This window comes from Carlito syrichta, unplaced genomic scaffold, assembly GCF_000164805.1.
Source record: "Carlito syrichta isolate Samal-C Ts95f unplaced genomic scaffold, Tarsius_syrichta-2.0.1 Scaffold308689, whole genome shotgun sequence".
NCBI classification, from domain to species: Eukaryota; Metazoa; Chordata; class Mammalia; order Primates; family Tarsiidae; genus Carlito; species Carlito syrichta.
In genome coordinates, this window is record NW_007252785.1 from 436,058 (window position 1) to 449,950 (window position 13,893).

The window sequence follows — 13,893 nt, forward strand, 5'->3', positions numbered from 1 at the left end:
AGAAAAAAAGACACTCATACCAAGAGTTCAGTCTTCTGTGTCTACTTACCCTGTTTATGTGACTGAGAGCTTAGGTCAATAGTTCAAACTGGTGACAATTTTGCCCCCTAGGCATCATTTGGCAATGTCTGAGACTCTTTTGGATAACTGACTCAACCACTCTATGCTTTCGTTTTCCCATCTGTAGACTAAAGAACATAAAATAGTGCCTGTTCCTCATAAGGTTGCTGTGACTCTTAGGTGCCATATAACTGTTTGCTATGGTAATCTTTACTGGCAATACACAATCTATTCCTGTTTCTAGGAATGCAACATATATCTATATGATTATCACTTGAACGGTTTTCCTTTTATCTACATGTAGATTCTCTCTGCCATGTGTATACTTGTAGGTGAAGCGGCTTCAACATAAAGATAAATCTTCAGTGACTCATCATCACTTTCTGTTAGCCATTTCTTTGAATCAAGGGGGTGCTAAAAAATGTGCACATTTTAAGTTATCTTTGTATTACTTTTAGTTTGCTATAATCTGGACGCTGATGGTAACCACTTTGAGCACCTCTTGTAACTGCAGAAGTCAAACGTGACGTATATTCATCTTTTGTTATCAGTATATATTATTACAACTTTAATAAGTTTTTTCTTTTAAAATGTGCATACTTTTTTTTGGCACCCTCTGTAGTTGTGCAGAAACATAGCAGGCTTGATGACTATTCTTTGAAAGGCCTGCTTACAAGATTGGCCCTTGTTCTCAGGTGTCCGAAAACATAGATTTTAGAAGTGTCCCCACCAATTCCCAAAATTGATAAAAGTGGCTTAAATAAGACTAAACTGTTAGTATACAAAATATGGTTTATGCTAAACACATCTTTCCTCTGAGTCTGGAATTTTGTTATGAGCCAGTCAGAGGGTGCCTAAATAAACTGACCCCATTGAAAACCATGGACACAACATCTCAAAAGAGCAAACCTGATTGAACACCTCATACGTGTTGTCACCACTCTTGTGGGGGGCGGGGAAGAATATGGGCATCTTGTGTGACTCTGTGGGGAGGGACCAGTTGGGAGCTGGGAGCTGGTATTCCCCAGACTTCACCCATGCACCTTTCCTCCATGCTCTTGTTCTATATCCTTTTGCTGTAATAAACCTTAGCTGCATGACTGAATGTTGAGTTCTGGGAGTCCTCCTAGTGACAAGGTGTAAAGACTTCTGTCACATAAATCTTATTGTTTCATTCCACTCCTGATGATATGTAAAAGGTCATATTTGCCAACTTAAGTTAAAATACCACATTTAATCTCATGCACTGTGTTGGTAAACACATGAATTGATAAGCATCATTTCCATTTTCAGCTGCTTCAAGTTTTCCTTAATCAAACAAATAATCTGCCATTATATATGGGTCAGTGGCATAAACATTTTATAAACTAAATTGTATAACAGACATTTTCTTTTTTTCTTTGCATTTTCTAGTTTCTACTCTTTTCATCACATCAGCAAAATCCTTGGAAGTATCTTTCCCACTTCTCATAGGATGTACTCTATTATCCTTCACTGAGTTAATTTTTCTGGGTCTTAGAGCAATTTCAATGCTTTAATATCTGCTATAAAATCAGCTGTTGCTTCTCCATAGTCTCCTTTTTCTCCCCAAAATTGCATCTTCCCTTAGAATGTCATGTAAGAAAAAAATCCTCATGTCCCAAGTCCCTTGGTTTTTCTGTCTAGTTTACAAATATATTCTCTAACTAACGATGCTTCAGCTTTTTTTCTCCTCTACTTCCCAAACTATATTCCTTTAGAATATGATCCTCAAGCTGGTTATGACACAATATTCTGTGATTAACTAATTTTGGAAAATCAGTAAGCAAAGTTAAAACAGATTTTTTTTTTTTTTTGAGTTGGAGTCTCACTCTGTTGCCCAGGCTGGAGTGCAGTGATATACTCAAGGCCACTCCAGCGTCAACCTGCTGGGCTCTGGCGATCCTTCCACCTTAGTCTTCCAAGTAGCCGGAACTACAGGAGAGCGCTACCACGTCCGGTTAATTTTTTATTTATTGTAAAGTGAGGTCTCACCAAGTTGTCTGGGCTAGTCTCAAACCCACAGGGCTCAGGCAATCCACTCACCTCAGCTTCCCAAAGCACTGGGATTACAGGTTGAGCCACCGAACCTGGCTTAAAAGAGAGATTTCTTATAGAACTTCTCAGTCATTGATATAATCACTTCAATTGTGAAGAAACATTTTGGCTTTTTGATTTGTATGTAGATAGTTCTGCATACATTACATAAAAGCATAAGATTTACCCCCAGAAACATCTTAAGAAGACCAATAATTTACAGTATACATTTTAAGAAATAGTATGCCAGTCCCTGCTGGGCAGCACTTATCATATCTGATGTCTAAGACGCCTGTGGATACAACTCCAAGAAAACTGCAAGCATCATGGCCAACCAGACATAGTTATGCTGATTCCTAAATCTATTGCCTTTTAGAGATGAAAATGTCTAAAATGTTAACCAAAGTATGAATTAAAAATGAGATCAAATACAAACTGTTAATGGATTACTAATTATAGACTTCTCTGTTTGTGGGAAAATTACAATTTGATATGATAGGAAAGGAAGAAGTTTCTTTAACAATGGCAGCAAATTATTTGCCCCATAAAAGAAAAAATTAAGTTCAGTTAGTTTAAGTCAATAATCACTCAAAAGCTCATCTATCAACCTGGAACTTGAACTGCTTGATTTCTAAAATTAGAAGAAAATATATACACTAAAAATAAGACTATTGAGCAATATCTTTTAAAGTAACAAGAATACATTACTACTAAATACACTTACAAAGATGTTTGTTAATACTTTATTAGTATTTTCTAATGGACAGAACATAACAAACCAAACAAAGTTTTTAATCTTTTTAGTTCAATAAAAATAACTGACATTCTGATTGTTGTTTCTTCTTTGTTAAAGAAAGAAAGTGTTGATAGAACAGTTAGGCACACAGTTGACACTTACTGTACAATGATATGCACAAGTTATCTTTTAACAATTATAATCCTAAAATGTGCTCTTTATATTTTTCCCCTGCAATACAGGAGCCATGCTCCTATAAGCAAAATTTACTACTAATAAAATAATTTTACAAGGAGTGACAAAAAGACTTTTAAAACAAGTCCTTAAATAAAAGGATGCAGCAACAACGGAATGTAAGTTGTTGGGTTAAGAAGACAGTTTAAACTACATCTCAAAACATTAAAAATTCATTTATTTTACAATTACTCAAATACACATGCATTAAATGAAAATATTGCACAAAATTAAAATCTTAGGTTGTGAAATTTATATTCTTAATTTTTTAAAAAATTGGTACACTTTCTGGTAGCACTTAACTGATTTTTTTCAAACACCAGCAACACAAACTTAAAATGAACAAACTGAAATATACAAGAGTCTTTAATGCTTTTTTTTAAAAAAAAAAAAAAATTAAGGCTAACCAAGTGCATCCATTGGTCAATGGCACAATTGTTTTCAGCAACTATTTGGAATACCCTAATTATTGGAAATGACCATCCAACTGATATATTTAAATCATACAATCAACTTTTTAGGCAAATAAACTATGATGGTTTCTAAGTAGTTTATATGTTACCTGAAAATTCAGAAAACCCAAACAAAAGAATGATTAATTTGGAAGGTTCTTGCCTAAAGGCACCACTGACTTAAAAACACATTCAAAATCAAATACCAGAAGACATAAAGCCTCTTCATGTATATATTCATATATGCAATAAATGCATTAAATGTAATAACTGTATTAAATATAGTACACTGTACTTGATTTATGGGTTAAATATTTTACACACAGCTTGACCAAGTCATTCAAAAAGTATCTCTAATTTTAGCATGACCACGGCTCTTTCTGATGTAAAACACAGATGGGCAGAGAGACATGCACCACCTTTTACAAAGACAAAACCATTTGACATTTCTGTTTTTGAAATATAAACTTTTAAACAAATAATTACCTTAAAAACTCATCTACTCAAATAGTTTTTGGTATGACTGCAGTTATTTTGTAGGGCTCTGTGTTGAAGTTTGCAATCTTATATGACCTTTCTTTCCCCGGTTCATGGCCAGTGCTCCTCACATTATATAGAAATGCTTTTATGTATGTACATACTAGGCTCTTACATGAATTCTTCTGTATACTCTTAAATTTATTCATGTCAAAAATATACTTGAAATGGGCAGGGTATATACGAAAATCATTGCACTTATGGCCATGCTGATGCTTCCTACTGACATGTTTCACACATCTTCACTTTTAAAGCCTGGGGCTCAGGGAGGGGCCAGGGCAGGGAGACACCCTGAGAAGAAGAAATACTATTTCTTCCACCAGAGCCACTAAGGATCTTTTCTCACTTGCAAGTTGCAATGAAAGAGATTTCACTTATGTAGTTCTGAAGACATGCAACACGTGCTGAATATATGCATACTACAAGTATGCACAACAGCATTATTAATAAATATGATTATTATCATAAAGCTTTAAAGGAAGGCTTTATTCTGTTAATATGCCTCACTTTGTAAGTAGGATCTAAGTTAAAACAAGACAGTAATATCTTGTTCCAATCTTAAAGCTCCCAAACAACTGGGATACCAACATGCTGTCCCTTTATCTTAAGCACCCAGACGTTCTTTTAATACCAGGATCTTGGCTCAGTGGTCTGATAAAAGTAGCTTCACTATTTTAAGGTTTTAGTGTTAAATATTTGTAAAACAAAAAAAGTTTGACACACCCAAACCCTTAGTCAATGGAAGTATTTAAAACTATGCAGGAATCCTGCATACAAGGGATATGAAGACTTCCAAGATGAACAAAATGGAGAGTGAGAAAACTATAGGAAATACAGAGGCTCCAAAACTGGAGAAGATATTTTGTTTTGTTGGTATAAAATTATTGTAGGGACTTAAATGTATACACCAAGTGGTTCTGCCTACTAGCTTTATTTAGTAGAATTTTACATTATGCGAAATATAAATAAAGCATATTTTAAAAAATATTATAGTTCTGTTTTCATTATTTATTTTCATATATGTACACTGTAATAGAATTAGGAATTTGTATGTTTACATATGACTAATAAGCTCATTAATCCTTTAATTTGCTATTTTTGCAGTTACCTAAGGCATGTCTAGATCACACAATTTAAAATTATCATATGGTAACTTTCAATAGAGTACTACTTTATTTTAATTTCCATATTTGTAGAAGGACAAAATGTATTTGGCAGTTCTTCCAACAAATAATATCCCCTTCTGTATAATCAGTAATCTGGTAAAGATAAAACTAATAACTTTGAAATTTAAATGAGAGCCAGCCACCACATGCTTCTTTTTGCACACAAAATGCCAAAAGAAAACTTAAATTCATTAACATAAGAGCAAACCAGAGCCCTTAAATCACATATCAATTAAAAATTGATTTATACTAATAACAAATCCAATCAAATTCTGTTTATGATTGGTTGTATCTTATACTCAGTTTTACTTTGCAAAACTGTAATTTGGGTATAAGGTTATTTTATACTTTAAGGACATTCTGTCACTTTCCCGAGATCTGAAACAGATGTTCCAAAGATCATCCACCTGGCTAATCAACACTATATCAAAATGCTGACACAAGACTTACAAAATTTTTATGCAAAACAGATTCCTCCAAATCATACAATGCACAGTCTCCAACTGTTAAACAACTTATTCAATTTAACCATGAACCACTGTTTTGTGCTTTCCTTAGCTCTCATATATAAACTCTGGCACTTTGTCATTGCTGGAAAATGCTGATTAATTCAAAATGGAAGAGACCCATGTCACTCTTGCTTGAGATGGGGGCAGTATCCTCTCAATGTTGCAAAAATATGCACCAAATCATTTAAGACACGGATATCTCTCTTGGTAGTGGCTGGATTATAGATGAGGATGAAGAACCACAGACTTATGGATGTATTAATAATCTATTTTGAGACACTAAAAGACTGGTGCAGACACAACAGTATATGAGTTAAGCCCCAGAAGGTCTGTCCATACCATTAGTCCTGGACAAAGTGAACATGAGTTTCATGACTGCAGTGTCACCTTTTCTGTAAAGAAGGCGCTTGAGTAGTTTGAAGTTTCTGTTTATATTTCTGCATCTGCTTTGACCGTGAATGCAGTTTGTTGAAAAGTTCACGAAATTTATACTGTGGAAATAAGGTTTCTAAAAAGCCTTCCAAGAAGACATAGACCATTCTCCTATTTAACTGGTTGTGCTGAAACATTTCAAAAACACGAAGAATACCTTTCCGTGTTGTCTCAGCCCCAATAATGTGCTTCAGTTCATCTAAATGAAGAGGGGAAGTAAATATACATAATTTGTCACTCAAAGGTAAACATAAGGCCTAAACTCTTAAATACTCTTAAATTACATAACATGTGCAAAGTACACAGCAGAGTAACTGATAAATAGTAGGTATCTAGTTAATGAATTCAACTATGTATTATAACTGAAACTTAAAATTTATGCATTTGTCCATCTATCTACAATCCCATCCCTTAATACTCATGTGATACTTACCATCACCCTGACTCTGTTGATTTATAATAACCAATATCCTTATAGCTGTAAGGATTTATAAGGCCTTTTTTTTTTGGAGTTGGAGTCTCACTCTGTTGCCCAGACTGGAGTGCAGTGGCACGCTCTTGGCCACCGCAGCCTTGACCTGCTGGGTTCCGGCAATCTTTCAGCCTCAGCCTTCCAAGTAGCCAGAACTACAGGTGCGTGCTACCATGCTCAGCTAATTTTTGATTTATTGTAGAGATGAGGTCTTGCCAAGTTACCCGGGTGGGTCTTGAACCCGCGGGCTCAGGCAATCCACTCACCTCAGCCTCCCAAAATGCTGGGATTACAGGCTGACCCACCGAGTCTGGCCTATAAGGCTTTAATGAGATAATATGAAAGTGATCTGGAACACTATACCAGTATCCTCATTATGTCTAATTAACAGTGAGAAATGCCAAAGGGAAAAAACTAATCCAAGACTATGAATAAAGTTTTACTGATTCACACACACAAGAAAACAAAACCTAATCTATGATTTCGAAAAACTTGCAGCATAGCAACACCACCATAAAAATACTACAAGTATAAACATGTTTGCAGTGGGAAGAATTCTAGATGAGATAATAAGTAGATGAGAATAAGTAGGAGATAATAAGTAAGAGAATTCTAGATGAGGTAATAAGTCTACATATGAAGTAGACTTTGCTACCTGGGAAGGATTCTAATAGATGTAGCAAGATGAAGGATTAGCCTAGGTGGAGAGAACGTCAACCAGCAAATAGGCAGTAAATGGAAAAACAACAAGGCATGTTTAAGACATGGGGATAGTATAGTTTGGTTGCATTTTAGGATTCCTGTAAGAGAATGTGGAGGAAAGGAACAGAAAACTACTGGTGTTTGACTGTCAGGGTGCACAAGTTTGGAGTGTATCCATTGGCAACACAAAGTTACTTCAGATATTTGAGTTTGGGACCAACATACATAATTATTCTTAATTTTCATAACCATGGCTCCAATAGCATAAATATTATTTTGCTGCTTTGGAAAAAAATATGCATTTCCAAAAAAGGTCTGAATTTAAGGATACAATATAATTTAAAACAAATATGCTGTAAATTTACTAAAAAATAGGCAAATGACTATGCATTGATAAAATCATATACTTTTATATCTACCTTCACCTTCTTCAGCTCTTCACACCATGGTCACCTTGTCAGTGAGGCGTTCCTTGGCCATCCGATTTAAAACTGCAACTCACCTGACATTGTCTAGTACCTTTTCCTGCAGTATTTCGCTCTTTAATATTTATCACAACCTAACATACTATATTCTATTTATTTGGTTGATTTGTTTTTTGGGTTCCCCTATTAGAATATAAGCTCCAATTATCTGGGCGTGGTAACGCGCACCTGCAGTTGCGGCTACTTGGAAGGCTGAGGTGTAAGGATAGCCGGAGCCCAGCAGGTCGAGGCTGCAGTAGCCAGGAGCGTGCCACTGTACTCCAGTCTGGGCGACAGAGTGAGACTCCAACTCAAAAAAAAAAAAAAAAGAATTAAGCTCCAAGAAGACAAAAAAACAGTGTTTGGCGCATGATACACTTTCAATAATATTTAATGAAAAAGCATATTAAGATTTCTTCCAACTGCATAACTGACTCAGTATATAAAGCACACTCTGGTTTATTTTACTAATATATTAAATAATGTCCTAAATTATTCTTTTTTCTTATCTCTCTATAATGTTATTTCTATAATTTTCTCTTTACTAACAAATGCAAGAGTACAGAGGAAAGAATTAACAGTCATGTGGCAAGTTTCTAATTTAATTTACAGAAGAAAAAGCTGATCATTAAGGTTTGTGATAAAAATACAGTGTTAGTCTGGGCATGGTGGCTTATACCTGTAATTCCAGTACTTTGGGAGGCACCAGAGGAGTTTGAGACCAGCCTGGGCAACACAGCTAAACCACGTTTTTACACAAAATAAAAACATCAGCTGGGCCTGGTAACACACACCTGTAGTCACGGCTACTAGGGAAGTTGAGGCAGGAGGATAGCCTGAGCCCAGGAGGTCAAGGCTGCGGTGAGCTATGATCACAGCACTGCACTCAAGCCTAGGCAACAGAGTGAGAATCCAACTCCAAAAAGTAAAAATATATATACTTTATAAGAAAGGAAAAGTATAGGACAAGAGTAAGGTATTGTATATGATATTAAAGAACTTACAAATATGTCTTGCCCATTCTCTACATCCACAATTAAAATATGGAGAAAAGAGTTATAGGCATTTTCAAAGATGTTCATAAACAAAGAAGGGACAAAACAGCCACTACCACCTCTCAGCCACATAAAGCTACTTTTCATATTATATAGCCTCTCTTATTGAGAAGACAAAGCAAACCTAATGTAGTGAAAAAGCTGTATCCTAAAGAAGAAACTAACATTAGACCAATAAAATACCACTACTGTATGTATACATTCTTTGGGATTATGTTTTAATTAATAAGGATCAATAAAGAACCAATCAGTTCTTTATGTAAATGGTTATTTGAAATTATTTGTTTGCTCAGAAAGAACAAATATTCTTCCTGAAAAATTCATACTTCATATCCTTTTATTATATATTCTTTCATCTGTCCTATATTTTATTTATTTAACAACTTTATTCCCAAGGCAGCAGAGTAAAGTGGCTAAAAGCAAAAGCTTTCAAATCCCTAAAAGCTGCGTCAGAATACCAATTGTCACTTACTAGCTCTAAGCCCTGGGTAGGTTACTTAACCTCTCTGAGCTTCTGTTTCCTCACACACAAAGCTGTGATGTTCACATACCTACCTTCAAAGCACTGCTATGAGGCTTGGTTTAGAATAAATACGAAGTGCCTGGAATGGAGCAAGCCATCACAGGGTATTCTAATCAAAAGGCCGTTAAGCTAGCATGATCAGTGCCAAAAATTCCAAATGTTAACAAATTAAAGAGATTTGTAACCAAACATGCTCACTCACCTGGCATAATTGCGAGTAATTTCGTTTTTCCTGCAACTCTTGTTCTCATTCGAATACCTTTATCTCTGCATGGAACAGTCTCTGCTAAAATGCCATTTGGCCAAAATGCATCCCTATTTAAGGAGATTAAATACAATTTGTAAACATTCTCATTTATAACAATACAAGTTGATAAAATTATTCCAAATTTCTATAGAAAACACAAATGTGAACAAAAGAAGAAAAATTTCTGAACATTTACCTAGGTATAAGGACATTCAGCAAACATCAATAAGTGTAGGGTTCAATTTTTGGTGTAAAAGCATATACACAAGAGAAGCAACAGATTAATTCTGCCCTGAGGCAGTTCATAAACACTAACAAAGACAGCAAAATGGAAAATATAGTTGATTGTATCACAGCTATTTAAACTCAAAGTGGGCATCTGTTAATTGAACACCTCATTCAAATACATCCCCACAATATCTTGAATTTGGATACCTTAGTGTTTAATAGCTAATCTTCAGTTATGCTACCCCACTTCCTTTATAACTAAGCCAACATATATCTAAACTTCATGCCCTCACCTTATAACTGGATTTGCATACAATTATTCTTTTATACATGTAACAACGCATTCTTCTTGAATTTCAGTTGGCCTGTTTCCTGTTCCGAAGTTCTTGGTCCAAAGGCAGGAATTGTGCACAATAACTATGCTTTCATTTGGAAACTTGTTATGAGCGAGAGCTTCCCATGAGCAGTTGTTCTGAACTTTGCCCATTAGAAACACCTGGGAGGCCGGGCTCGGTGGCTCACCCTGTAATCCTGCACTTTGGGAGGCTGAGGTAAGTGGACTGCCTGAGCCTGCGGGGTTGAGACCCGCCTGGGCAACTTGGTGAGACCTCATCTTTACAATAAATCAAAAATTAGCCGGGCATGGTAGTGTGCACCTGTAGTTCCAGCTACTTGGAAGGCTGAGGCGGAAGAATCACTGGAACCCAGCAGGTCGAGGCTGCAGTGGCCAGGAGTGGCCACTGCACTCCAGTCTGGGTGACAGACTGAGACTCCAACTCAAAAAATAAAAATAAATAAATAAATAAATAAATAAATGAATAAATAAATAAATAAATAAATAAATAAATAAATCTTAAAAAAAAAAGAAACACCTGGGAGCTCTAAAAAGTCTTAAAATTCAGGCCTTACACCCGATCAAGTAAGACTCTCTGGAAATGGAATCCTGGCATTGGTAAGTTTTAAAGCTCTACGAGTGATTCCAATATACAGCCAAGACTGAGTATTACCATTCTGGAGGAACACCATTTATCTACTCTGAGGTAAAACGAACATGCCAGGGAAACAATATGGTACGGTGGGGAAAAAGTTAGCTGCAGATTAGAGAAATAGGATTCCCCACTTGCCAGCACGAGAGCCCTTAGGCAGACTTACTTCTCAAATCCTCAATTTCCTCACAACAAAAGAGAGACAAAAATACCTACCTCATAATATAAAATCAGAAAGCATACAAAAAGTACTGGGAGCAGTGCCAAGCACACAGTGATTGTCTTAATAGCTATAGTTCTCTTCTTGCTTCCTTTCCTTTCCTCGAAGTATATGATGCCATGAATTTTTATGCATTGCTTATCTTCACTTTTAGAAAAGTTAATTTCTCTACAAGCTATTTCCTCAAGGGACTGCATTCTTATCTCTTAGTTCTCTACCAACACAGAGGAGGGGTTCAGTATATTTTTGTAAAATGAACATTTAGAGTATCAGTGTTGCTTAATTTGTGTTCATTTCAGAGCTTCAAATATTTAATAAGAAAAAAATTAGAGCACAGACAGACATACATTTAAGATTTTCATTTAAAATCAAGGTTAGTAAATACAACTGAGAAAAACGAATCCCCTAAACTAAGTAAGTATTTGATTACATGACCATGGCATTTCTTTCTTTCTTTCTTTTTTTTTTGAGTTGGAGTCTCACTCTGTCACCCTCGCTGAAATGCAGTGGCATGCTCCTGGTCACAGCAGCCTCAACCTGCTGGGGTCAGGTAATTGTTTCACTTCAGCTTTCCAAGTAGTACCATTCTTAGCCCGCTGGAAAAACAGGCACATACTACCAGGTCCAGCTAATTTTTTGATTGATTGTAGAGATGCGGTCTCGCCAAGTTGTCCAAGCTGGTCAAACATGCAGGCTCAAGAAATCCACTCACTTCGGCCTCCCAAAGTGCTAGTATTACAGGCTGAGCCACTGAGCTCAGTTGACCATGTCATTTCTGTACTAACATTTCAATTATTTTAAAGCCACAGTACAGTGATAAAAATGTAGGCTATCATGTTAAAGAATTTTTCTGCTTTTCTTATTCTGATTTTAAAGAAACAAAGATCAATGGGTCCATGTGACAAACATTTATTATAATTCTTAGAAGTCTTTTTGCTCATTAATGATAACTAAAACTAACTTTGTGGCAGGAAGGAAACAAAAGCAATAAAAGTTAATTAGTGATAATGATGCTAAACTCTGTACTACCTGAAAGAAGTGACTGTGTCTTAAGATATACCTGAAACGTTTCACTGAGTCGGCTACTTGTTCGGGTGAAGTCATCCAATCAACATGGTCAACTATTTTTCTGAAAGTAAAGAAATGTGAGTAAGAATAAAATATTCTGCAAAAGCTGAATAAAATAAACATGACTTTCATGAAGCAAGCAGCTTAATTTGTATATATAAAATCTCTATGGGCAACTGACTATTTTAATGATCTTAAAAGGCTACAGAAGGAAATTCTCCCACAAAGGTTTAGCAATCTACTTCCAGAAGGAATAGTTTAAGAGCTAAGTAAGATCAGACTACACGAGGAGGGGAAAAAAGAGTGGTACCTATTAATAGTATCACCATATGTAGCTCTAATAAGCTGCTGAAGTAGGTTTTTGATATTCCTTCGCAACCACTGATTTCTCTCTTTTAAGTCAAATACTTCATCCATGAGAAGCAGCATTACCCTGAGTGGAATATTGTCATCCACCTGACAAAATAGGGAAGAAATAAGTTTGAATTAGTCAACTACTACAAATGACTACTTTTGTGACATTTTATATAAAATGATTGGTACTATTTCACAAGTCACAAAACAAGTTACATTATAGACTTCATAATTTGGTATTTCATTTTAATTTAGAAAAACCATTTCTAATACTCATTTTGACAGAATACAGAATTTTATAGTCCTACAATGATGAGTCATTCCAAGGATATAGTTTAAAAAAAGCTTCTCAAAGTAGATTAATAGTGGTTTTAGGAAAAGATGATTTGGCTCTTTCTTTTAGTAGAGATTGTACTAGTTTGACATGGCAATACCAGACCCTTTGTCTATTTTGTGATGCATCTTTTTCATAAGAATAAAATATCCTCAATATCTCTCTGTATTTAATAGAAAATAACAACAATCTATATAGAATAATGTGTTTTACTTTTTAGTAAGTTGTATGTATTTAGGTATTTTCAGGGAAAGAAGATGAAATTCAATCTGGCATATAATTAAATTAATATTACAAAAGGAATATTTCACTAAGTTACTGGAATTTTCTTTTAGCTTTTTTTTTGAGTTGGAGTCTCACTCTGTCGCCCAGACTGGAATGCAGTGGCACACTTCCGGCCACCGCAGACTCAACTGGCTGGGATCCGGTGATCTTTCTGCCTCAGCCTTCCACGTAGCCAGAACTACTGGCATGCGCTACCACACCCAGCTAGTTTTTGATTTATTGTAGAGACAAGGTCTCGCCAAGTTGCCCAGGTGGGTCTTGAACCCGCGGGCTCAGGCAATCCACTCGTCTCAGCTTCCCAAAGTGCTGGGATTACAGGCTGAGCCACCGAGCCAGGCCTCTTTTAGTTTTTAACAACTAAAAATTAGTACACTTTTATTATGGGAATATTCAATCAATGAGGAAAAAAGTAAAGGTAGATAACTGGAATGCTTCCATGTGAAAAAATATGCATAAAATAAAAAACAGATATAGTGAGTGGATTGCCTGAGCCTGTGGGTTCGAGACCCGCCTGGGCAGCGAGATCTCATCTCTACAATAAATCAAAAAAAAATCAACCGGGCGTGGTAGCGCATGCCTGTAATTCCGGCTACTTGGAAGGCTGAGGCGGAAGGATCACCGGAGCCCAGCAGGTCGAGGCTGCGGTGGCCAGGAGTGGCCACTGCACTCCAGTCTGGGCGACAGAGTGAGACTCCAACTCAAAAAAAACCCCCCAAAATAAAAAAACAGATATAGATTGAGGGCAATGTATAATTGACAGTAATTTTATAATTC

At 36.0% G+C, this 13,893-nt stretch overlaps 1 protein-coding gene across 1 annotated transcript in view; it reads right to left on the reverse strand.

The window, feature by feature from the left end:
- Positions 1–2,842: 2,842 nt before the first annotated feature.
- Positions 2,843–13,893, reverse strand: part of SNX13 (sorting nexin 13) — a 48,903-nt gene continuing 37,852 nt past the window's right edge. The window contains exons 11-14 of the mRNA XM_021716317.1: positions 12,457–12,602; positions 12,139–12,207; positions 9,600–9,712; positions 2,843–6,380 (exon numbers count right to left, since the gene is read on the reverse strand). Of these exons, the coding sequence (XP_021571992.1) occupies positions 6,133–6,380; positions 9,600–9,712; positions 12,139–12,207; positions 12,457–12,602 (576 nt within the window). The 3' untranslated portion in view covers positions 2,843–6,132. The remainder of the gene's footprint in view (positions 6,381–9,599; positions 9,713–12,138; positions 12,208–12,456; positions 12,603–13,893) is intronic.